Genomic DNA, 22,543 nt, shown 5'->3' with positions numbered 1-22,543 from the left:
TGCCTAAAGAAATAAGCGTTCAATAAATTATATATACATTTCTGAGATAGTGTACACCCTATTCAAAAACTTAATTGAAACGACACACGCATGATTAGAAATACATATATGTATACAAATATTAATTTTTGTTTGCGAACGTGTGTCGTGTGATTGTGTGTGAAACCTGCTTGGGGCTGGCTGGCTGTATTTTTGTGTTTGTTTTCACAGTTTATTTTTTGGCCCCGTCATAGTTATAGTGAGAATGTGGGCCGGACCGTAAGACGTCAGCATACACCATACTGTAATCAGCACAACAATTAATGCAACTAAGCGTTGAGTCAGTTTTATAATCTATGTATGTATATTCCATAGATCTGAGCTGCTTGATTTGGGTTTTAATGATTGAATCCAAAAAGTAATATTTTTCCATTTGGTAATTTTATTTTTAATTGAAATCATTAAAGTTAAAAATGCCGCGATTATAGAAAAAGGGATACAGGTCCTTCATAGCCTCCACATATGAGGGATTTGAAAATAGGCGCAGACGGAACTTGTGCCCCACCTCGTCCTCGCGCATCACGTTATGCAAGTTGGAATCCTTGTCAGTGGGAAATTTGATGAGCGGCAGATGATTGAATACCGCCATGACAGCTGTTGAAGAAAATTCCCTTTCATTATTCGTTTTAAAAGGAAGTCAATCGCTAAAAATACCGTAGAAAGTATTGTGCTTCTTGTACAAAGAAGTTTGAAGATCACGTAATGTGGGCAATTTCTTCTGGTATTTGAGTAACTTTAGGCACTCTACAAGACGCTCCCAGTAGATCCTGATGAAGTAGTCGAACTTCTTGACCTTGATATCGTTGGCGGCTGAGAGAGTGATGAAAAACAGCAGGTCCTGCGCAGGACTGCCCCACTTGCAGAGCTGAAAGTCCACCATAATGAGCTCATCGATCTGGTTATTTTCGAGATAGTTGCTCATCAGATTGCTGGACCAGAAGTCGCCATGGGTGAGAGTATTGAAGTCCAAAGGATCTTCCGTCAAATTACTGGCACACACTTTTCCATACTGCTTAGCAGTTGGCTGACGGACATAGAAGGGATTCACATAATATAAATTCTAGAGAATAGAAGAGCTTTCTTTGACTTACAAAACTGTTTGTATACTTCTCCTGATCCTCCAACCCCCAGTCAGCCATGGCCTTTAGAAATGCTTCCGATTTCACCGCCCATCCATGCTCTTGCAGAGCTAGTTGTTTTTTTACAATAAATCCTTCATTAAACTCCGCGGGCAAAGGACCCTCCTGCTCCACATAGACCGATGCAGCCGCATGGAACTCCGCCAGCTTATGTAGCGCACGTTGCATGTGTGGAAGGTCCAGGCCCCGAATACGATCGACATTCTTGAATCTCTTCACCGCCAGGTCCTCATAAACAAAGTTTATGTTATCCCCGCGCTGCTCTGCATGCCAGCATTTGGGTGCTAGAGGAATATCCTCACCGGCTGCCTTATAGAGAGCCTCGAAGGCGGGCAGAATGGTCTGGTACATCTGTAACTCCTTGTTGAAGATACCACCTTCGCGGATTTCCTTGGCACCACGGTCTTCCGCCAGCTCCGTCTTTAAGATGTACGTCTTCGGCTTGGTGCTGCCATCTATTGAAGCCCCAATCGATCTCAGTTCTGGTTATATCGGATCCCATATCTGTGGCTGGCTTACCCTTAAACTGCAGCTCCAAATGAACACGCAGCATGATGGAGGTGAAATTCTCCCCCGGTGGTATGGCTGCCACCGGCTTGAAGCTGAGGATTTTCACATACTCAGGCTCATCCTTTTGCAGGATCTGCTCGAAATACTCCTGAGTTATCCACTTGGGTATTACCAAGTGTTCATTGGGATTCTTGATCTCGTCCATAGTTCTTTTCCCGTCAAAAGTTTACCTCAAACTGACTTCAATTTTCACTCTCTCACTACTTATATAGCAAAAACAGCTGTTGTTTTCGCTATAATAAGATATAATGGGAATGCTTTTGAAAACGGAACCAGAGAGCGGAGAGGGAGCTTTTGGTTCGAGTTCGATTATTGAATTTTGCAAATCGACAACTAGACCAGACCCCCTTTAGACTAGATAAGATTTAAAATATTATCGCAACTAAAGAAATACTTACGTCATTACACCACTTACATAAAAAGTTTCGGCAAATTAAAAACTCTTCACTTTTCATCAGAATGGATGACAATATAGATGCAAATGGCTTCAATGCCGACGAATTGGTGGCACCCGGGTGGCTGAATGAATTGTTTTTAACAAAGGTGCTAAGCAACCACGAACATGCACCAGAACTAAAGGTCACCGGACTGCACTTTTCCCCAGCCAGCGCCAGGGCGATCACTATGCCAGTGTGATGTTCCGGGCCAAAGTGGAGTACACCACGCGGAGAGGAGCAGGAGCCTCCACCAAGTCGCTAATCATCAAGACGATGCCCGAGCAGGAGGCGCACAAGAAGGAAATGTTTGCCGAGTCCTATCTCTTTAAAACGGAAATCGGGATGTACAGCAAAGTTCTGCCAGAGTTTGAGAGAATGCTCCGCCAAGTGGGAGACGCTTTATGTGGATTGTATTTATCACAGCCTGGAGCCGCGACATGTGATGATCTTCGAGGATCTGGTGGATATGGATTACGTGGTGGTGCGACGATGGTTCACCATCATCAGCATATGAAAATACTGAATGAACTGAATGCTGGATTCTCAGCCCTGCAATGTGACGCCCATTAGCGTGATCTGATCTATTCGATCTACTTGTTAATGAGCGCCGAGCAGCGTTCGGAGGAGTTGGACGACCTGCTCAACTTTTACTTTCCCATTCTGCTGGAAACCCTGAAGAAAATCGGCTACAAAGGTGCAATGCCCTGGCAAACGCTGGCAGGGTTCTGGCGCGAAATCAAGCCTCACAAATACTACGGTGAGTCGTCCTTTAGAATGCTTGTAGGTAATCTTCGTATAATATGATCTCATTCCAATCCAGACTTTCTTTTGGTTAGCACGTTTCTGCCTGTGGCCGCGGCTATTCGAGCCCATTCCTTTGATATAGGAGATCTGATGGAAAAAGATGAAACCCGTTGTTCATGCTATCATCTGGAGGATTATGTGGAACAAGCCACCAAAATGTTGGCCAGGTCAAGGAGAATCACATAGAAATTAAGAACTAAACGATTAATGGAATGTAAACATAACTTAGGATCGTTTCCATGGTAACGTAACCTTAAACTTGACAGAGATCGTTGCTTAAACTTGAGAGAGAGAGAGAGAGAGAGTGAGAGAGCCTACAATCCACTCTTATCTCTTTTGTATTCCAATCGACAAAAGCTCATCGCAAGCTTAAAGCTCTCCGCAATCTTACGCTATTTCATTTTGCATTGAAAACGTTCTGCTATGCTCTCCGAAAGCCATATTAAGTGGATGGTATATTAAGTAACTCCATTCAGTTAGCAGAACGAACTTGGAGAACATCTGGTAGTACTCATAATTAAAAAAATTACCAACTAAATGTCGGCGAATCCAGATAATGATAACTTCAATGCCGACGAACTGGTTGCACCTGAATGGCTGAATGGACAATTTATCACAAAAGTTCTTAGCGAGCATGAAAAGGCTCCCGAGCTAAAGGTCACCGGGCTGCACTTTTCTCCAGCCAGCGCCAAGGGCGATCACTATGCCAGTGTGATGTTCCGGGCCAAAGCGGAGTACACCACTCGGAAAGGAGCCTCCATAAAGTCGCTAATCATCAAAACAATGCCGGAACAAGAGGGTCACAAGAAGGATATGCTGGGCGATTCGCCAATCTTCAAAACAGAGATCGGAATGTACAGCAAAGTATTGCCAGAGTTTGAGTCAATACTCCGCAACGCTGGGGACGATGCAAAACTCTACGTGGACTGCATCTATCACAGCCTGGAGCCGCGTCAGGTGATGATCTTCGAGGATCTGGTGGAGATGGGCTACACTGTGATACGGGATCGTGAATTGAACCTTGATGAGGTCCGTTCTGTGTACTCCAAACTGGGGAAATGGCATGCTGCGAGCATTAAAGTCCAAAACGAGGTAAGTCACAAGGAAATATATATTTCAACTGTCACTCAGGTTCTCTAATTAGCAACCCACTGTGCTCAAAGGCTACACCACCGGACTGTTTGAAATGCCAAAGTTTTTAGAGGAAGTATTTATTGGCACCGGGATAACATTCTTTTTGGAACTGTTGGATAAAGAGCCCGAACTGCGAAAGTACAAGCCTTACTTTGAGAGCATAAAGGGAGACTTTCTCCAGGGATTGAAGAAGGAGTGGACGCAAATGCGTCAGAACCCGAAACCAGATCAGTATTACGTGCTCTGCCATGGAGATTTCCATCTACGTAACATGATGTTCAAGCACAACAAGCAGACAGGAGTCTTTGAAGACTGTATGCTGCTGGACTTTCAAATCTGCAGTATTTCCCCTTTGACCATTGATTTGATCTTCTCCATCTACATGCTGATGGAGCCACAGCAACGATGGGATCATTGGGAGGATCTGCTCAAGCATTACTTCTCAGTTTTGGTGGACACTCTGAAGAAGATCGGATACAAAGGAGAAATGCCCACGGAAGATGGACTCTGGCAGCGATTGCATCAACAAAAATATTATCGTAAGTTTGTTACTATGATTCCTAGGTATATATCCCTATATCCCCTCCTTTCAGACTTCCTCTTGATAAGCACATTCCTGCCATTAATGTGGGCCCTAAGGGAGGACGGAACTGATTTCGGTGATCTGTTGCAGAACAACGAAAAGCGTAGAAACTGCTCATTTTTGGAGGGCTATGTCAAAGATGTCACAATATTGTTGCCACGATTAGATCAATTAGGCTACTTTAAACAAACCTAAAGTATGGAATGTGTTCTGTTTCATCCAAGATGAACTTTTGCATTTAAATAATTAAACTGCTTCTAAAGCAGATTTTAATTATTTGTTATACCAAAAAATCCTGATTAAAAGTTTATTTCGATGTGTAATACCAATTTGTATAATAAATGTACATCAGATGATATACCTTATCTGTTTTAAAGAAGTTTTTAACAGCATCAAACCGAGGCGTCGTTTAAAAATGTTTAGCCGCAACTTTCTCTATCACAAGCTTTGTTTCCCAGAAAAGAAAGTTTCAACTTCTCTTAAACCTGAGAAAATCAGCTTTTGAAAACAAAACCACTCTGGAACCCCAATAATATAAGAATTTTGTGACTCCGCAACACTTAAAAAAGATAATTAAAGAAAATTATCAGACTGTCGGAATGTTTATCTCATTTGAATTGCTGATTTCAATCGGGCGATGGTCACCCCCTGAATGAGAATTATTTGCGTGTTCCTAATTAAAGATCTGCCCTCCCATAAATAGCATACGTAACAGTCGGCCAACGCCATCATAAATACGAGTATGTCATTCATTATCAAGTCAAGTGGATAATAATAATTTTTTGTATGAATAAATTTATAGAAAGAAGTGTGAGTGTGGTTGACCAGTTCTCTCGACCTTGATTGACAAGTGTGGAGACAATTCTGTGGTCTTGTTAAATCAGTTGTAAAATTTCATCTGCTCCAAGATTTTAAAAGCCTTACTGTTTGCTGAACTTATGGCAAATATTGATCAACCAAAAACCTTGGGAACTTATCTGTTGTATCTGTCGTAGTTTTTACGTTTTAGGTTTTTAAAACCAACTTATTTTCGCATCTGTTGCCTCCCTCGATTACCCCCAGGCTATTAAAAAAAAAAAAATCGTTCGCGTGTTTACATTTTCAGCCAGTCATGATGATTTGTTTACTAGTGAAACTTGCAAAGTCCAAAGTTCCACCATTGACAGAGTTTATCAAAAATTTCGTTAAGTTAAATAGAATTTCTTATTTATTGCACATTTCTATGATACTATATAATATCACAATATATCAGGTATAAACACTAACAAGAAAGAAACATACTAGTCCTTCAAAAGTCCCTTCAATTTGAGGAATGGAAGTAATAGCTTCATGGCCTCCACATAGTAGACATTGGTGAATGTTTTCAGACGCATGGCATCGCCCTTTGGACCGGGATCCATCATGGTATTGATATTCGAATCCTTATCGGAGGGCATCAGGGTGGCCACCATTACACCGTTGGCGGTTAGGGGTCCTACAAAGAAACGGAGACCTTAGAATGTAAAATCTATCTAGAGAATCCTCAGAAACATACCCCAGAAGCCATATTTTAGCATCATTATATGAAGATCCCTTAATAAGGGAATGGGCTTTGAGTAATTTAACAGCTTCAGGCACTCTGCTAGGCGTTCGTGATAGATCTGAATGAAATGATCGAATTCCTTGATCTTGATGTCAAGATGGGCGGATGTGCAGATCAAGTACCAAAGATCCTGTGCGGGAGAGCCCCATTTTCCAATCTGCAGGTCCACAAAGATGGTCCTGTCCACCTGCCCGTTCTCCTTGTAGTTAAACATGATATTGTTGGACCAGCAGTCACCATGGTTCAGCACATTGAAGTCGCTCTCATCCACCGCATTCACACTCAGCGCCAGGTCGAAAAACTCATCGGCAGCCCAGTACTTTTCAATGTATTTCTCAACATCTTCAAGGCCCCACTGGCGCATGGCGTCGATGTACTGCGCCTGACGCAGCTCACCCATTTTCTCGAATAGGGGACGACTCTCCTCATTGTACATGGATTTGGTATACAACTCGTCGTAGGGGCCGTTTAGGTCATAGACCAGCACCGAAGCGGCATGGAATTCGGCCAACTTGCGGAGTACACAACGCATATGCTCCATGTCGAAGCCTGTGAGACGATCGCAGTTCACGAACTTCTGCCGGCTTAGATCCTCAAAAACCAGGCTGATGGCCTCTGCCGTCTGATCGACGAGCAGACACTTTGGCGCCAGTTCAATGTCCACTCCCGCCTCCTTGTAGAGCTGCAAAAACTGGGGTATGTGCACTTCGTACATTTGCTTTTCCTTGGGGAAGAGACCCATGGCATTGACGGCATCCGCGCCCTCGCTGGACTCCAGCATGGTCTTCAAGATATAGGAAATTTTCTGCCTGCTGCCGTCTAAAGATGATTTTGGATAAGCAAATGGATGCTCCCATGAGATTTCCTCTGGACTTACCCTTCAGCAGTGCATCGATGTGCACCCGGATCATCACGGAAGTATAGTTTTCCCCTGGAGCTGTGGCTGCAATGGGTGTGAAGCTGACGATCTTGTCGAAGCCGTTCACATCCTTTTCGAGGATCGGCAGGAAGTATTCCTCATTCACCCACTTTGGTATGTCCAGGTGTTCATTGGGATTCACCGGCGTCTCTGAACTGCTGTTTGGCGACATATTGGGACTGACTGTAAGTAAGAGATCAGAGATCGTGGGTTCAAGATCAAAACAATAAAACGGCTCTAAAGCATTTTCTGTGTATAGAAATTGTTGCGTCATGGTGAGAGGCCAAATTACATTTTCAGACACTGTCGTTTCGTTTCCTTTTGACTTATCTAAGTCTAGAACGGGCTTTATCTTTCAGTTACGCTACGTATAATTAACTATAATTTCATTCATTTAGGTATGGCGCAAGCAGTCACAAGTACATATGTAGCACTATATTCTTAAGAGTATCACTGGATGGCATATCTCGTAATTAATCTCTTTTCGCATTTCACTTAAATGTCGCTTTTATTGCGATTTATTACTGACCGACTTTTGTGAATCTCTAATTTGAATGAATGAATGCGATGCCCGCTTGGAGGGAGAACTGATTGGGTTGCGTTGCTGCTGGGCTTCCGACGATTTCTAACGACAAACAAATACTGAGCTCTCCACACGGCGGGTCACACATTTATGTACTGTAAGCCCCAAAAGCCCCACAGTTCGACAAGTGTAACTGTTGCAGTGTGTATCTGTGTGTGCTGATAGCGTAAACTGGTTTTTTCTTTGGACGCCACCGCACACACACCCACAAATTGATTGGCGAGGCAAAACAAACAACCACAATACATCTATTTAATTGTTTCCGTTATTTAAGAATAGCACCCCTATTTAATGAAATCGTGATCCTGTTTCGAAGTCCTATAGTTCATCGTTATCCCAATCTCCTTAGACAAATGTGATCTTTAAAAATACGGAAAACGACCCCCGGCTCCCTCGCTTCGGTCTTTAGCGCCCATATGAGTATAATATATATAACTTTTTTCTTTATTGTAATGATTAATTCTTTATTCGTATTTTAAATACAAATCTAGACGAGACCTGAGTACAGATAGAGATAGAATCGACTCACGTACAATATGTTACAAGCTACACATTAAATCAAACAGTATACTTATATCATACTACTCCTCATCCAGGAGACCCTTGTTATCGAAAAACGGAAGCAACTGTGTCATCGCCTTGGCATAGTAGGGATTTCTGAAGCTCCTGTCTCGAAGAGCTTCTGCTTCCGGACCGACACCCATTAACTTGTCCATGTTGGCGTCCTTATCCGACGGAAAGAGGACGAACACCATCACACCATTTGCCGTAATAGGACCTGCAACAGAATCAGATTAATCAGATAGATCCTATAGCGACTCTCTTGTCAGACTCACCCCAAAAACCGTACTTCAACATCTGCGTCTGGATATCCCTCAAAGAAGGAATGGGCTTCGAGTAATTAAGGATATTCAGACACTCGGCCAGACGTTCATGATAGATTTGAATGAAATGATCGAATTCTTTGACTTTGATGTCCAGCGAGGCGGAGGTAGTGATCATGTACCAAAGATCCTGTGCTGGAGAGCCCCATTTGGCCACCTGCAGATCCACAAAAATTGTCCTGTCGATCTCTCCATTCTCCTTGTAATTGAACATGATGTTGTTGGACCAGCAGTCACCATGGTTCAGCACATTGAACTCGCTGTCATCCACTTGGCTTAGCTTTAGCCCCGCATTAAAGTACTGTGAGGGCGTCAGAGATTTCTTAAGGTATCTTTCGACATCGGGAACACCCCACTCGAGCATGGCTTTTACAAATTGAGGCTCACGCATTTCTCGGATCTTGGTCAACATCCCCCTATTTTCTTCATTAAAAAAGGAGTCGTAAAACCTCGAAGCGTAGGGCCCGATCAGTAAACGATTGACCGCCGAGGCCGCATGGAGTTCTGCCAATTTCCGGAGCACGCAACGCATGTGGGCCATATCGAAACCCTTCAGACGATCGGCATTCTTGAAATTCTGGCGACTCAGATCTTCAAAGACCAGTGTGATGCTTTCGGGAGTCTCCCCAATGTGCACGCACTTTGGGGCAAGCTCAATGTCCACTCCCGCCTCCTTGTAGAGCTTCACAAACTGCGGTATGTGGTCCTTGTACATTTCCTTTTCCTTGCCGAAAAATCCCATCTGACTGATCATGGCGCCTCCCTTGTTAACGTCCAGCTGGGTCTTCAGTATATATGATATCTTTTGCTCGCTACCATCTGAAAGAACTTTGGAAATTTTGGTTCTTTTAAAAAGAATTTCACACTTACCATTCAGCAGGGTGTCAATATGTACTCTAATCATGATGGAGGCATAGTTATCACCCGGAGCCGTGGCCGCAATGGGTGTAAAGCGGATGATCTTCTGAAAGCCGCTCACATCCTTCTCGAGAATGGGCTGGAAGTAGTCCTCATTCACCCACTTGGGTATTTCGAGGTATTCATTGGGATTCACGGGTTTCTCTTCCATTATTTAACTATAACTACGAAAGTAATTTCCTAGGCTATCTATTCTGTCCAGAAAAAAAAGGTTAATGTATTATATAATAACAACGCGCTGCGGGGTAGCGTAGCGTAAGTTCTGTTGTGGTTCTAAGAAAAGACAAACGTTAACTGAATTCGCGTTAGCTGGTGTGTCTTATATGTATTGTACTCTGGAATGCTTTGATAAAGAATAAAATAAGTAATGCTTATAAGCTGAAAAAGTCTACGTACTGAAGTTGTAGCTGAAGAAACAGTTGTGGCCTATCTTTTCCATTGATCGAATCGTAGCATCCGTTTCCTATATTCAGTGAAATTTTATCAGGTTGGAGAACAGGTTTTATGAGAATACGGGAAACCTTATCATCATTAATTTGACACACACAAACAGGCAAATCTGATCGAAACATGCAATTACGTTGTTAATTATTGGTATACTCGTATAGCTATTGATTGTTTGATTAATTATTTTCTCTGTGTGCGCTCTATGTATTCCTACAGAACACTTGTTGACATACGAACAACACAAAGCATTTGTTGTACCCACAAATTAATTAAAATTCCAAACACTGTGTAGTCCAATGCCACTGCCAGGCATACGATCAATCGTCTGTAGAGAGAACTACATATTCTCGGTTGAGTAGAGTAGCAAAATAGGAAATGGAAATGGGAAATATATGAATTGAATCCCGTCTCGTCATCCTACATTGGAACAATTGACGCTATGGCGCGTGCTACTTTCCAATTCGGTTCGGTCGTGGTGGTCTGATTAATAAAACAGAAATATTATTATCAATTTAGATTGTTGTGTCGTCAGCGATTAGGTTTCTTTACCACTCGACTCGTATCAATAACAAACGAAATACCCACAAAATTTTCGAAATAATGCAAATACTCGTAGAAACAGCGTCGTGCCATGACTTTGTTCTTTTAGGGTTGAAAGATGGGCGTGCGAACAGTACTTTTTTTTATAAGACTATAATGATAAGAGGAGTGAGGTAATAAACACAGTTGGTTTTTGTGATTAGAAAACCCATTTAATTGAAAGTAGGGAATTAAATAATGAATAATGAATAATGACACTGAGAACATTTTGTGGTGAGAGACCTAACACCAATTGAGAAGACCGCGATCGTCCATCCAAGGCAGAATGTCATTCATGGCTTGACTGTACTTACTATTGGCCATGGTACCCTTTAGTTTGGTTGCATATGAATATGGATCGTTGACCTCGTCCTCTAATTGACTCATCATTGCAATGGGCAATACCCGTGTCGCCACCACATATGCTGTGAAGTGAATTATTGGTGGTATCATTGGAACATGGGATCTCTTGGGATCTCTTAGGATCTTACCTGCCAGACCATTATTGTGGAGACCATCGCGTATGTTCTTGAGCTGCGGCGTACGGCCTCGGTAGTTGAGTATCTTGAGATTATCCACCAGATGGTAATAGTAATATTGCACAAAATGATCAAATTTATCCAGCTTGATCTCCATTTGGGCAGAGGAGAGGATGGTATAGTACAGATCGTGAGCCTAAGGGGATGAATAATGAATAGATATAGGTGTAGAATAAGTGCAAAATACCCACCGGAGATCCATACCTGACTACTTGATAGTCAATCAGAGCAGTGTCCTCCACTTTGCCAAAGAGATCGAACTTTAGCATCACATTGTTCACCCAGCCGTCGCAGTGGTTCAGGACACAAAAGTCTGTTGACGTCTGTCGGCTGTGCATCTCGAGCATGCGATCCACTAGGACGCGTTCCTTGTTGATCAGCCGCTTGTGGAATCGGCTTGCGAGACTCGAGCCCCTGAGCTGCGACAGAAAGGGATCCACATCGTTCAGTTTCTTCAAAATATTCCTGTTGTTCCGCGTGTATACCCCATCGGCCAACAGTTTGCCAAACATGCCGTAGCGCTCCACATAGACAGCCGAGGCGGCATGGAATTCGGCGAGTTTTTTGAGCACCGCCTTAATGGACACCAAGTCGAAGCCCTCCTGCCGACACACGTTCTGGTAGCCCTTGGTCCTGAGATCCTCCATCAGTATGTAGTGCACTTTTATGCTTTTGTCCAGCTTGAAGGCCCGTGGCCCGAATGTCACCGTCTTGCCGACCGATTGGAACAAGTGCTCGAGCTTGGGCAAAACTTTATGGTACATGTGATCCTCTCGAGCGAACAGCTTCAGGTGGGTCATGATCCTGGCCTGAATCTTGCTGCAATGCAGGGCCTTCAGCATGAACGTGATCTTCCGCAAAGTCTGATCCATCATGAGAACCTTCGCACTGATGGGCAGCAGAACGGTGCAGTTGCGGTACTGTATCTCATCAATGACTGGCGTAACGTCCAGGACCTTTTCGCCATCTCCTAGGGTGGCATGTATCGCCTGCTTCAGCGAGAGACCATTTACCCATTCGGGTATCTTTTGATTTGTCATTGCACTTTGAATTTTTACTTTTTAGGTTTTCTAAACTATGTTTTGTAAGAACTATATAAATACAAAAATACACTTGTAGCTTATAAACAGTTTCTGAACTGAAAGAACAGAAGAATTTTGATATAGACCCAAAAGCCTACATGAAGATATAGAAAATATATCAATGAAAATGTATATCAATGAAACTTAAAGGAACAGCAGATCTGATCACAATCATTCCGGGCTCTTTGGGTTATCCCAAAAACATTTTAAGAGAAACGGAACTATGCTTCTATGATTATTATAATAATTATTTATAAAAATGTAAAGTGTTTACATCCATTTTGTATGTATTTTGTAGCCATTGTATTTGATTGCCAAAAATTGTACAACTTGTGACTGTATTGCTATTAAATATACATTATTAGCAGCCGTAATTTGGCCCCTTAATATAATCATTTCCAGTCGAGCAGGCCGCGATTATCCAACCATGGCAGCAGCTCCGTCATCACCTGCACGTATTTGGGGTTCGTGAACATTGCGACCTTCATTTTGGACTCATCATTCATATAGCTCTCCAGATTGGCATTGTTTGTCTTGTCCAACATGACCACAGGCAGCACTTTGGATACCACCATGTAGGCTATCGATAGACAGAAGTTGTGGGAATTATTAGCAAATACAAAAAGGAGAAATCACTGATTACTCACCAGCCAAACCATTGCGGAAGAGCGCTGCATGTAGGTTCTTTAGTTTGGGCAGGGGTCGATGGTACTGCAGTAGCTTCAGGTTTTCGATTAGATTATCGAAATAGAAACGAACAAGATAGTCGAACTTGGCCGCTTTTAGCTCTGGGGCAGCCGATGACAAGATAAGATAGTAAAGATCATTGGCCTTTTTTGGGGGAAAAAAAAGATATAAGAAACTTCCAGGCCATGAAAATGAATATTATCTCTACCGGACTGCCGTACTTTCCCACTTGAAAGTCTACAAAAAGAGTCTCCTTAATAGTTCCAAAAGCATCATGCTGAAACATTATATTATTCGCCCAGCAATCCCCATGGTTCAGGACATTGAATTCCCTGGCATTGAACTGTTGATCCTGCAGCAGACGATCCACCAGATAGTTGTCACTATCAGCCTTAAGAGATCCCAAAAATGATATTAAATATTTTGTTATGGTTCCTGGGAAATCCATCTGTAAACCCACCAACTTTTCATATATCTTTTGAGCATTCTTCCACTTCTTGAGCTGTGCCAGAAAGGCTCCAGAGGCATTGAACTCCTGCAACAGCTGTCGATTGGCCTCACTGAACACGCCCACCACGAACTCTTCACCAAAGAATCCATGATGCTCCACATAGCAGGCGGACGCGGCATGGAAGGCAGCCAGCTTCTCCAGGACCCTCTGCATGTGATTCAAATCAAGACCCGCCAGTCGATTGGCATTCTTGAAGTTCTTCTTCTGCAAATCCTCCAGCAGGATGTAGTCCACGCCCAGATCGCGGTCTACCTTGAAGGCCTTGGGGGCAAACTGTATGGGCTTCCCGGCATCCGCGTAAAGCTGCTCGAACTTTGGCAATATAGAGTGATACATCAGTTCCTCCTTTTGGAAGAGTTTCAGCTTGCCCAGAATGGCGGCCATCACGTCGTTGTTGGGCTGTGCCTTAAGCACAAAGGACAGACTCTTGGTGAAGTGATCTGGAAGATCATAAGGTTCGGTAGATTCCCAGCTTATTTATTCACAATCGTCGTGGGGGCAGGCAAGAGCACTTACCAAACAACTCCACGTCCACCAGCAGCCGGAGAAACAGGGAGGAATAGTTCTCGCCCTCGCTGCTTCCCTGCTGTGGCGTCACTGCGATGATATTCGCAAAGTCCCCGATCTGTGCCTGGACAGCCTTCTCCAGGGTGATCTTCGACAGCCATTCGGGCACATTGCTGGCAGGAACAGGCTTAGCCGTAGCCTCATCGTGACCATTGGTAGCCGCAGACATGTTCGACCTGTCAAAGATTATCGCGTTAACTTCTGTCAGTAAATTTTAAATTTTGTTAAAAAATAATCTTACCCTGATAAGGGTACAGTCACACTAAAAAGGCAAGTTTCGTCGAGTTTTTATAACGGTTATCAAAACTTAATCACACATAGGTGGCGCCAATGGCTGTTTATTTTGAGGCGCGAGAAATTTAACCCATCCCATCAAAAACACCCATGTTTGAACAGAACAGAATACAACAGATATCTGACATAAAATATCTTTTTTTCATGCATTATATTAGATGCACTATAATTATATAGGGATTACCATGTCGGTAACTATCAAAGAATATTGAGATAACGTTGTGGAATCAGTTCACAATAATAATATATAGACGAGGTATCTGGTCTTCCAATCAAACCTCCCATGGAACCTCTATCTTTAATATATACGAGTAAATGGGCTATGAGACAGCAGAGTACCATACCGCTTATCAAGTGTTTTCTCGGTATCAAGAACCATTTAGGACAATTTATGATAGAGAAGAACACTCCAACTTAAGTATAAGTGCATCGATATACGGTCAGAAATATATATAATATTATATACTAATATATAGAATACATATATTTGTTCATAGATAAATTCATTGCGAATCATCAGTAATATAGATATGTAATAGGGCTTTACTTGCAATCGGGGTAATTACCGAACTTTCATTGATTAGCCTATTATCAAGCCAATCGCTATTTAATGAAGGCAAATCATAAATCAGGTCACATGTCAGTTAATGGACACACACGCTAAAGCGATAATATTACGAAACCTGTGGACAATAGTACCTTTTTTATGACGAGAAAAAACCAAACTTCACACAGATCACAGAGCTATTATCCTTTTATAAGGATAATTAAATATAATAACGCACAGAACTATGTATTATCTTCACTCGAAAACCTTGGCCTAAGACTAAATTTTGGGTCTTATTCGTAGCCCTATTTATATGTTTTCACACCTGCCCTGCCAGCAAACAGCACACTCCACACAGTATTGACCGTATAAGGCACTAAAGAGCTTTCCGTGGAAACCGCGAATGTGTCACCCAGCTACGAAGAGATTTTTGGACGTGCAAACCTTTTTCCTTAATTGGTGAATGGAGGGAGCTACGTGCCTGATAGTTCGAGCAGCTCTCGATTGACTGCAGTCCCGGGCAACTGTCGATTTGAAAATACGAGCACCGCGATACGCGGACTGCCGTTTTGCCCCGATTTGGCTATAAGCAAAGAAATTCCTTATCGCCTGCATTTGATTGAAGTTTATTTTGTAATTCAATTCGCCAAAACCGGCAAAAAGAGTCGACAATCACCCGTACGCCGTGTAGTGATGTCTATACAAACATTTGATATGGAACGAAACGTCGTCTATTGTTTGATTGATAACAGAAAAAACTGTTACTCGTTTCTATTTCCATGTCTTTATCGTTTGCTGATGTTCTCTTTGCCCCTGCCATTCGATCTAATTATTTTCTGATACTTTATTAATTGCTGTACGCCAGCACACTCTGATTCAGTGTGAGACATGTGATGGGTATAAACGAAAGTGGGGAATCTCTCCGAAGTTTTGATAGAAAATTTGGTAATCGTTAAAGACCATCATTTGCATGTCAAAGTGTTGCTTCGATCTATCAATATCTTCACATTTCTTACAATGCAAATTAAATTCATGTTGGTTTTGTTATTGCCTTACTTCCTTATCGATAGCGTTGGCAAAAAATTCAAATTAGAGAGCATACAAGTATACTATCTTATTTCCGTCTATCTTTTAGGTGGAATAGCTGATTAAAATGTTCTCAGTTATTGCGAAGGACATGGCTACACTGTAAAAAACTCGATAGAACTCCAAAATCTCTCAAAAATGTTAAGTTACAGCCAGTTAGAGGCCGGTTTTTTTTAAAACCATAGTAATACCAGTAAAATTTCGTAAAAGAAGTTGCCTAAATATGCGGACTAGCATTAATCCATACTATCTTTCCATGTTAAAAGTATTACAGTTTTAATTCAATTAGAGAAAAGACCCTACCGATACGGTCTCCTCCGCCATCATTGATGCAATGATTGTAGGAGCTTTGTCGACAAATACTGAGAGCAATCTGAGAACGAGAGAGAACAACCTATAAGCTCTTTAGAAAGCACAGCTAGAAGCTTTAGATCTTTTGGATCTTTCTTAATATTGACTTTTTTAGAATATTAATATAAAATTCATGAAAATTCATAACAAGTCAATGCTTTGCTCATAGTTCTTCAAAGTAGCCCATCTATCGAATCTTTCCAGCATTCTTGTGACATCTGCAATGAATCCCCCGATGCTATAGCATTTTGCACGCAATTGTTTCTGTTTTATCAGGTCCTCAATCTCAAAGGCCTTGATTTTCAACGCCCAAATGAAGGGCAAAGTTGTGCTGATCGAAAAGAAGTCTGCAGAAAAACAGCATTAATAAAATCGCTATAACATAATATATATATATATATATAATATATAAAAATCACCTCACCATAATACTTGTGACGATACATTTGCTGCCACAGATCTTTTAGGGTGGGAAATTCTCCTTTAAAATCAATTATTTTAAGAGTTTCTATTAAAACCGAAAAGTAAAAGCCAATTAAGTCATCCAAATCATTCCAACGCTGCTCGGGACCCATTAACAAATATATCGAGTATATCACGTCTATGGTAATGGGGCATAAGTTGCTGACTTGATAAACCAGCAGCATACAGTCCTCGAAGGCACCTGTCTTGTCATTGTTCTTGAACATCATATTGCGCAGGTGAAAGTCTCCATGGGAAAGCACATAATACCCATCCGGCCTTTGATTCTCACGATGCTCCTCCATGATGTCCCTCACGCGTTGTAGATAGTTTCCTTTGATTTTCTCAAAGTATGGCTTGTACTTATTCAACTCCGGCACTTTGCCGAGCAGTTCAATAAAGGGAGCCATTCCGCTTGTCATTATGGGGTCCTCCATCATAGCACGTAAACCAAACAATCCGAGTGTATAGTCTTTAAGGAAATCTGGATTCTAAGTAGCAGAAAAATGTGTATTTCCTCAAAAGTGGGTGCACGATCCCTCACCATAAAATAGCCGATCTCGACGAGATCCTTGAAAATCATCACCTGTCGTGGCTCTAGACTGAGAAATATACACTCCCCATGCAGATTGGTGTCATCTCCCGCCTGGCGGAGTATCCTCTCAAACTCTGGCAGGACTGTGCTGTACATTCCTATCTCCGTTTTAAAGAGAAAGGACTCGGCAAACATTTCCTTCTTATGTCCCTCCTGCTCGGGCATCGTCTTGATGATTAGCGACTTGGAGGAGGCTCCTGCTCCTTTTCGCATGGTGTACTCCACTTTGGCCCGGAACATCACACTGGCATAGTGATCTCCCTTGGCACTGGCCGGGGAGAAGGTCAACATATTGATTCTCATTTCATGATTGCTGAGAACTTCTGTGACAAACTGTTCATTCAGCCATTCGGGTGCCACCAGCTCGTCGGTGTTGAAGTCGTCATTGCTAGCACTTTCGTTCATTTATGTTTGCTTCTGAAGGTCTATGTCGGGTCCCTGTACTTACAAGACCCGATGAAATACTAAAGATATATGCTGAAATCGGCTATTTTAAAGCACATATACTAGAGCTTTGGGCAGAACATTCTCTTCTCTCGATTAACAAAAGTGCATTTAATTACCAGAATGACATATCATCAAATATAAGTACAGCGATATCACTTATTGTAATCTTTCGAGGCTTAAATGAGCTCTTTGAATTTGTGTTTTGTGGTAGGTTGAAAGCCAATCTAAAACTTACATTAATTATATTACTATTCCATTGCCCCACGATGCTGCAGCCATGGCAGGATGGAGTTCACATGCTTTATGTATCTGGGATTTGTGCACATTGACTTCTTAAAATTACTGTCTTCGCCTCTAAGAATTTGATCGAAATCACCATCATCATCCAGTATGGGATCCAGTAAAACGAATCCCATTATAGATATGCAGCAGACCAAGCCTGAAAGATTTATGATTAAATTAAAAATTGGAAAATTGTATTTTAGAATGGAACTACTTACCCCAACCACTATACTTGGAAAGATCATTGCGAATGCTTCTCAGCGTAGGCAAAGGCTTTGAATACTTCAGCAATTGGAGGTGCTTAACGAGTTCTGAATGATAAAACCAAATGAAATAATCAAATTTCGATGTTTTTATGCCCAAGCTTGTTGACGATATGAGGATGTAGTACAAATCCTGAGAAAAAAAAAAAAATATTAGCTAGCAATCGAGATGAAATAAGAGTGCATTACCCACCTGTGCCAATGTTCCCCATTTTGGCAGTTGAAGATCCACAAAATATGTATTCGATATCTCATTTTTCTCGTTGTACTGAAACATAATGTTATTGCTCCAAGCATCTCCATGATTGAGAACATTGAACTCATCAGGTTTCGCTTCGCTTATATCAGCCGCTATATCCCCTAGTTTTTTCGAGATATTTAGCTGTAGAGACATTTTTAGATAACATACTAAGTACTCATTATAATTTACTTTGTTAGTTAGTTTTCCTACCAAATCGTCTAAGTACGTCTCGCGCCCCTCATAGTGTTCTATGTACTTCAGCAACGACTTCATGCTGCCGTCAAACAGGGCATGAACTATTTCTGGGCTCTTGAAAAATCCTTTCGTGTACTTCTCCTCGTATGGTCCCTTGGTATCCACACGGACTGCCGATGCGGCATGCCATTGAGCGAGTTTCCGCAGAGCACTCTCGGTATGAGCTTGATCCAAACCCTCTAGACGATCGGCATTTCTAAATCCTTGGGGCTTCAGGTCTTCCAACAAAACATAGTAATCGCTGGAGGGGATCTCATAGGCGTCAGCACCGAATTTCACCTCGAAACCCACGTCACGATACATTTGCTCCAGTTCGGGAACCACTTTCATGTACATTCCGCGCTCTATATCGAATATATTTGATTTTTGCAATAGTTTTCGATAGGAGTCTGTGTCGTGGGGGGTCTTCAGCATATAGGCCTTTGTGATCTTGGATTTATCTTAAGCGGAAAAAAAAGATCCTCTATTATAACATACAAAACAAAGCTGATTCGATATGAGGAGTACCTTCAGTCTCTACATCCAACTCAACCCTCAGCATTATGGTGGCATAGTTTTCCCCCTTAGCGACACCAGCGCTGGTTCTCAAGGATTTTGTTTCCTTATAATCCTTAACCTGCTGTTTTAGGAGATCCTGAAAGACCTCTGGTTTCACCCATTCCGGAATTTGGTTAGCTTCCCTGCATTCCCCCTCGTCCTTGGTCTGTGGCGGCATCTTAGGAGAACTGTGTTGATTCTTTCGCTTTAAGAGATCTACTCGTAGTGCTGGCTGCCTTCTACCGCAGTCTTTTAAATATTCTCGCGAAAAAATTGTTCTGTTATGAGCGATAAACATTATCATTTAAGACAGACAAGACGGTTGATTATCTCAAATCTTTACGTTCTCATTGTGATTAGGCACAAAAGGTCCAACTTTCATTAATTACTTTCATTAAACCCAAGGTTTGTTAAAATCATCATCCGGAAGATAAGCTTGTTATCACGGTTTACGTTATATACGTAACTCGTAAGGACTTGCATCTCAACTTTATTTGCAAAATCATGTCATGACAAAAATCATTCAAAACCGAAAGGGATCGTTGTGAGTCGCAGCTACGTCCGCGGCTTTACATTTATACCCGTTACTTAGGCAGTATGGGTCCCTCCACGACGAAGAGTGTATGAGCGAGAGACTGATTCAGATGCTAGATATAGTCATTCTCTATAAATCAGTTTAATATCACGAGTCTGGATACAAAAGTTCGTTGCTCTAGCTCTTATGGTCTCTGAGAACTATGCGTCTAACAAGACGAACTGACGGACAGACACATATGGCACAATCGACTCGGCTACTGATGCTGAACAATAATTTATATACTTTATAGGGTCGGGTCGGAAACGCTTCCTTCTGGGCTTTACACACATCCACTTCACCGCAAACCTAATATACCCCAATACCCTCGCAAGATTATGATGGTGTAGATCATGTAGATATTAGGTAGAAAGCATGTATATGTCATAATCAAACATTTTAATGTCGATATAATGTAAGTAACATGGAGATTTCTTTTAATGTATGTATGTATGTATGCTTGTAGATGTAGTTTTCATTTAGACAACATGAACATGTTCGTTCCGTTCTATTTCTGTCCGTTACACTGCATTTTTAGCGTTGAAATAGCGTTTTCCTAGGCTATAAAATAGTGTAAAAAAAATGAATTGGGTAGATTCCCTTTACAATATATTGAAAATATATAATTTATTGTTTATTCCAGGGCGCCCCGATATTGGAGCCATGGCAAAAGGACTTCCGCATGCTTTCGGTATCTGGGATTAGTGAACATTGATTTCTTAAAACTACTTTCTTCGTCACTAAAGAGTGCCTCAAGGCCAGTGTAATTAGTGGGATCCATCAAAACATAACCTAGTATCCATATGGTGGAAATTAAACCTAAAAGATAGATGAGGATAAGATTGAAAAAATATTGTAAAACGTATTTCAAGAGGATCACCTACCCCAACCAGTGTACTTGGAAAGATCGTGAAGTATACTTTTTAGCGTAGGCAGAGGTTTTGAATACCTTAGAAGTTGCAGGTGCTTGACGAGCTCCGAGTGATAAAACCAAACGAAATAATCGAATTTCGAGGTTTTAATAGCCAAGCTTGGAGATGAAAGGAGGAAGTAGTACAAATCCTGAGGAAAAAATATAGTATTAGATAGCAATCGTGATGGCATAAGAGCGCATAACCCACCTGTGCTACTGTTCCCCATTTTGGCAATTGAAGATCCACAAAATATGTATTCAATATCTCATTTTTCTCGTTGTACTGAAACATAATGTTATTGCTCCACGCATCTCCATGATTTAGAACATTGAACTCATCAGATTTCGGCTCTCCTAGACCAACAACCACATCCATTAACTTCTTCGAAATATTATGCTGTAGATATACGTACAAATTAGAAAAGGCATTAAGAGGACGTTTGTCCCATTTCTTTGCTTACCAAATCCTTTAAGTACGTCTCGTGTCCTTCGTAGAGTTCAATGTACTTCAGAAACGACTTCATGCTACCATTGCAGATGGAGCTTAAGACTGGCTGGCTTTTGAAGAATCCCCTTGTATACTTCTCCTCGTATGGCCCCTTGGTATCCACACGGACTGCCGATGCGGCATGCCATTGAGCGAATTTCCGCAGAGCACTCTCGGTATGAGCTTGATCTAAACCCTGTAGACGATCGACATTCTTGAATCCTTGGGGCTTCAGGTCCTCCAGCAGAACATAGTAATCGCTGGTGGGGATCTCATAGGCGTCAGCCCCGAACTTCACCTCGAGACCCACATCGCGATACATTTGCTCCAACTCGGGGACTACTTTCAAATACATTCCTCGCTCTGTGTCGAAAATATTATCTCCTTTAATTAATATAAGGCGATGTGCAGCCATGGGTGTCTTCAGCATAAAGGCCTTTGTCACCTGTGATTTGTCTGAAAAGGAAACAAATTTGCTTGTATGGTTTGACTCTAGAACAGACTGATTTAAGAAGTACCTACCTTCAGTTTCTACATCCAACTCAACCCTCAGCATTATGGTGGCATAGTTTTCGCCCTTAGCGACTCCTGCACTGGGTCTCAGAGATTTCGTTTCTTTGTAATCCTTGACCTGGTGTTTTAGGAGATCTTCAAAGATCTCAGGTCTCACCCATTCTGGAGTTTCGATGGCTTTCTGTGTGTCCATGGTCTGTGGAATCCTCGTACTTTCGTTCGCCCTCAGACCTACTACACTTCTTTTTATTTAAGTGCAGCCCTTTATATAGTCTCGGGAGCAATTAACTGCTCTTGAAGCGACTAATAAAATCTAATACTTTCTTAAGTGATAAGGTGCTATCACTGATAAAGTGCATATATACTATATTATATTGTAGACTGCATAACCTTTTTTATTTCTTTAATCAAACCAGACATCTGGAGAATACACTTATCGTCAGACAGTACTCTGCACCGCATAACGAATAAACGCATAGGGCAGTCTTTTGTCGCTCTATTACTGTCGGTCGTATTATTCTGATTAAATATAAAGTCAAGTCTACAACAAAGACCTCGAGTTCCATGCCAAATTAGAGAAGTTGCATTATGCTCGCAGGGTGTTTGCTGATTGGATTACTGAATATAATAAAAGATCTAATCGAGAGAGCTTTCAGCACTGACGTTCTTCACGTTTTGTTTTGCTACGCTGG

At 41.8% G+C, this 22,543-nt stretch overlaps 9 protein-coding genes and 1 pseudogene across 16 annotated transcripts; 2 read left to right on the top strand and 8 right to left on the bottom strand.

Annotated features, from left to right (window-relative positions):
* Positions 1 to 407: 407 nt before the first annotated feature.
* Positions 408 to 1,931, bottom strand: LOC108157702. The gene is made up of 4 exons (XM_017289873.2): positions 1,698 to 1,931; positions 1,131 to 1,633; positions 694 to 1,063; positions 408 to 633 (listed from the first exon to the last, which is right to left on the bottom strand). The coding sequence occupies exons 1-4, from the start codon at positions 1,891 to 1,893 to the stop codon at positions 428 to 430; spliced, it is 1,275 nt and encodes a 424-aa protein (XP_017145362.1). The 5' UTR covers positions 1,894 to 1,931; the 3' UTR covers positions 408 to 427.
* A 258-nt stretch (positions 1,932 to 2,189) lies between these two features.
* LOC108153889 lies at positions 2,190 to 3,351 on the top strand (annotated as a pseudogene).
* Positions 3,352 to 3,431: 80 nt separating this feature from the next.
* On the top strand, positions 3,432 to 5,049 carry LOC108154314. 2 transcript variants are annotated; one of them, XM_017284572.2, is made up of 3 exons: positions 3,432 to 4,081; positions 4,134 to 4,662; positions 4,717 to 5,047. In XM_017284572.2, exons 1-3 carry the CDS (start codon positions 3,527 to 3,529, stop codon positions 4,899 to 4,901), a joined length of 1,269 nt encoding a protein of 422 aa, XP_017140061.1. In that variant the 5' UTR covers positions 3,432 to 3,526; the 3' UTR covers positions 4,902 to 5,047. The 2 variants fall into 2 exon arrangements, with proteins under 2 accessions (XP_017140061.1, XP_017140062.1); XM_017284573.2 differs by having other exon boundaries at positions 3,993 to 4,081; positions 4,153 to 4,662; positions 4,717 to 5,049.
* Positions 5,050 to 5,885: 836 nt separating this feature from the next.
* Positions 5,886 to 7,851, bottom strand: LOC108157585. 2 transcript variants are annotated; one of them, XM_017289709.2, is made up of 4 exons: positions 7,737 to 7,851; positions 7,166 to 7,390; positions 6,241 to 7,107; positions 5,886 to 6,180 (listed from the first exon to the last, which is right to left on the bottom strand). In XM_017289709.2, the coding sequence occupies exons 2-4, from the start codon at positions 7,377 to 7,379 to the stop codon at positions 5,987 to 5,989; spliced, it is 1,275 nt and encodes a 424-aa protein (XP_017145198.1). In that variant the 5' UTR covers positions 7,380 to 7,390; positions 7,737 to 7,851; the 3' UTR covers positions 5,886 to 5,986. The 2 variants fall into 2 exon arrangements, with proteins under 2 accessions (XP_017145198.1, XP_017145199.1); XM_017289710.2 differs by lacking the exon at positions 7,737 to 7,851 and adding an exon at positions 7,500 to 7,709.
* Positions 7,852 to 8,235: 384 nt separating this feature from the next.
* On the bottom strand, positions 8,236 to 9,888 carry LOC108154328. Its single transcript, XM_017284590.2, has 3 exons — positions 9,545 to 9,888; positions 8,627 to 9,493; positions 8,236 to 8,568 (listed from the first exon to the last, which is right to left on the bottom strand). Exons 1-3 carry the CDS (start codon positions 9,741 to 9,743, stop codon positions 8,372 to 8,374), a joined length of 1,263 nt encoding a protein of 420 aa, XP_017140079.1. The 5' UTR covers positions 9,744 to 9,888; the 3' UTR covers positions 8,236 to 8,371.
* An 879-nt stretch (positions 9,889 to 10,767) lies between these two features.
* Positions 10,768 to 12,365, bottom strand: LOC108157850. Of its 3 annotated transcripts, XM_033389692.1 has the most exons (4): positions 11,643 to 12,357; positions 11,349 to 11,576; positions 11,110 to 11,293; positions 10,768 to 11,043 (listed from the first exon to the last, which is right to left on the bottom strand). In XM_033389692.1, exons 1-4 carry the CDS (start codon positions 12,195 to 12,197, stop codon positions 10,862 to 10,864), a joined length of 1,149 nt encoding a protein of 382 aa, XP_033245583.1. In that variant the 5' UTR covers positions 12,198 to 12,357; the 3' UTR covers positions 10,768 to 10,861. The 3 variants fall into 3 exon arrangements, with proteins under 3 accessions (XP_033245583.1, XP_017145543.1, XP_033245584.1); XM_017290054.2 differs by having other exon boundaries at positions 11,349 to 12,353; XM_033389693.1 differs by having other exon boundaries at positions 10,909 to 11,043; positions 11,362 to 12,365.
* Positions 12,366 to 12,508: 143 nt separating this feature from the next.
* LOC108157774 lies at positions 12,509 to 15,395 on the bottom strand. Of its 4 annotated transcripts, none has more exons than XM_033389691.1 (6): positions 15,171 to 15,242; positions 13,954 to 14,180; positions 13,387 to 13,877; positions 13,135 to 13,317; positions 12,887 to 13,070; positions 12,509 to 12,819 (listed from the first exon to the last, which is right to left on the bottom strand). In XM_033389691.1, exons 2-6 carry the CDS (start codon positions 14,171 to 14,173, stop codon positions 12,632 to 12,634), a joined length of 1,266 nt encoding a protein of 421 aa, XP_033245582.1. In that variant the 5' UTR covers positions 14,174 to 14,180; positions 15,171 to 15,242; the 3' UTR covers positions 12,509 to 12,631. The 4 variants fall into 4 exon arrangements, with proteins under 4 accessions (XP_033245582.1, XP_017145451.1, XP_017145452.1 ...); XM_017289962.2 differs by lacking the exon at positions 15,171 to 15,242 and adding an exon at positions 14,998 to 15,099; XM_017289963.2 differs by lacking the exon at positions 15,171 to 15,242 and adding an exon at positions 14,246 to 14,323.
* Positions 15,396 to 16,423: 1,028 nt separating this feature from the next.
* On the bottom strand, positions 16,424 to 17,744 carry LOC108153890. Its single transcript, XM_033388366.1, has 3 exons — positions 17,289 to 17,744; positions 16,932 to 17,235; positions 16,424 to 16,629 (listed from the first exon to the last, which is right to left on the bottom strand). Exons 1-3 carry the CDS (start codon positions 17,742 to 17,744, stop codon positions 16,424 to 16,426), a joined length of 966 nt encoding a protein of 321 aa, XP_033244257.1.
* Positions 17,745 to 17,877: 133 nt separating this feature from the next.
* Positions 17,878 to 19,578, bottom strand: LOC108154289. The gene is made up of 5 exons (XM_017284540.2): positions 19,335 to 19,578; positions 18,783 to 19,267; positions 18,525 to 18,713; positions 18,287 to 18,464; positions 17,878 to 18,225 (listed from the first exon to the last, which is right to left on the bottom strand). The coding sequence occupies exons 1-5, from the start codon at positions 19,540 to 19,542 to the stop codon at positions 18,035 to 18,037; spliced, it is 1,251 nt and encodes a 416-aa protein (XP_017140029.1). The 5' UTR covers positions 19,543 to 19,578; the 3' UTR covers positions 17,878 to 18,034.
* Positions 19,579 to 20,534: 956 nt separating this feature from the next.
* LOC108154298 lies at positions 20,535 to 22,093 on the bottom strand. Its single transcript, XM_017284551.2, has 5 exons — positions 21,861 to 22,093; positions 21,313 to 21,794; positions 21,060 to 21,248; positions 20,823 to 21,000; positions 20,535 to 20,757 (listed from the first exon to the last, which is right to left on the bottom strand). Exons 1-5 carry the CDS (start codon positions 22,042 to 22,044, stop codon positions 20,573 to 20,575), a joined length of 1,218 nt encoding a protein of 405 aa, XP_017140040.1. The 5' UTR covers positions 22,045 to 22,093; the 3' UTR covers positions 20,535 to 20,572.
* Positions 22,094 to 22,543: the final 450 nt, after the last annotated feature.

Source organism: Drosophila miranda, chromosome 2 (genome assembly GCF_003369915.1).
Source record: "Drosophila miranda strain MSH22 chromosome 2, D.miranda_PacBio2.1, whole genome shotgun sequence".
NCBI classification, from domain to species: Eukaryota; Metazoa; Arthropoda; class Insecta; order Diptera; family Drosophilidae; genus Drosophila; species Drosophila miranda.
The sequence above is the reverse complement of the archived record's forward strand: the minus strand, read 5'-3'. Positions and strand labels throughout refer to the sequence as shown.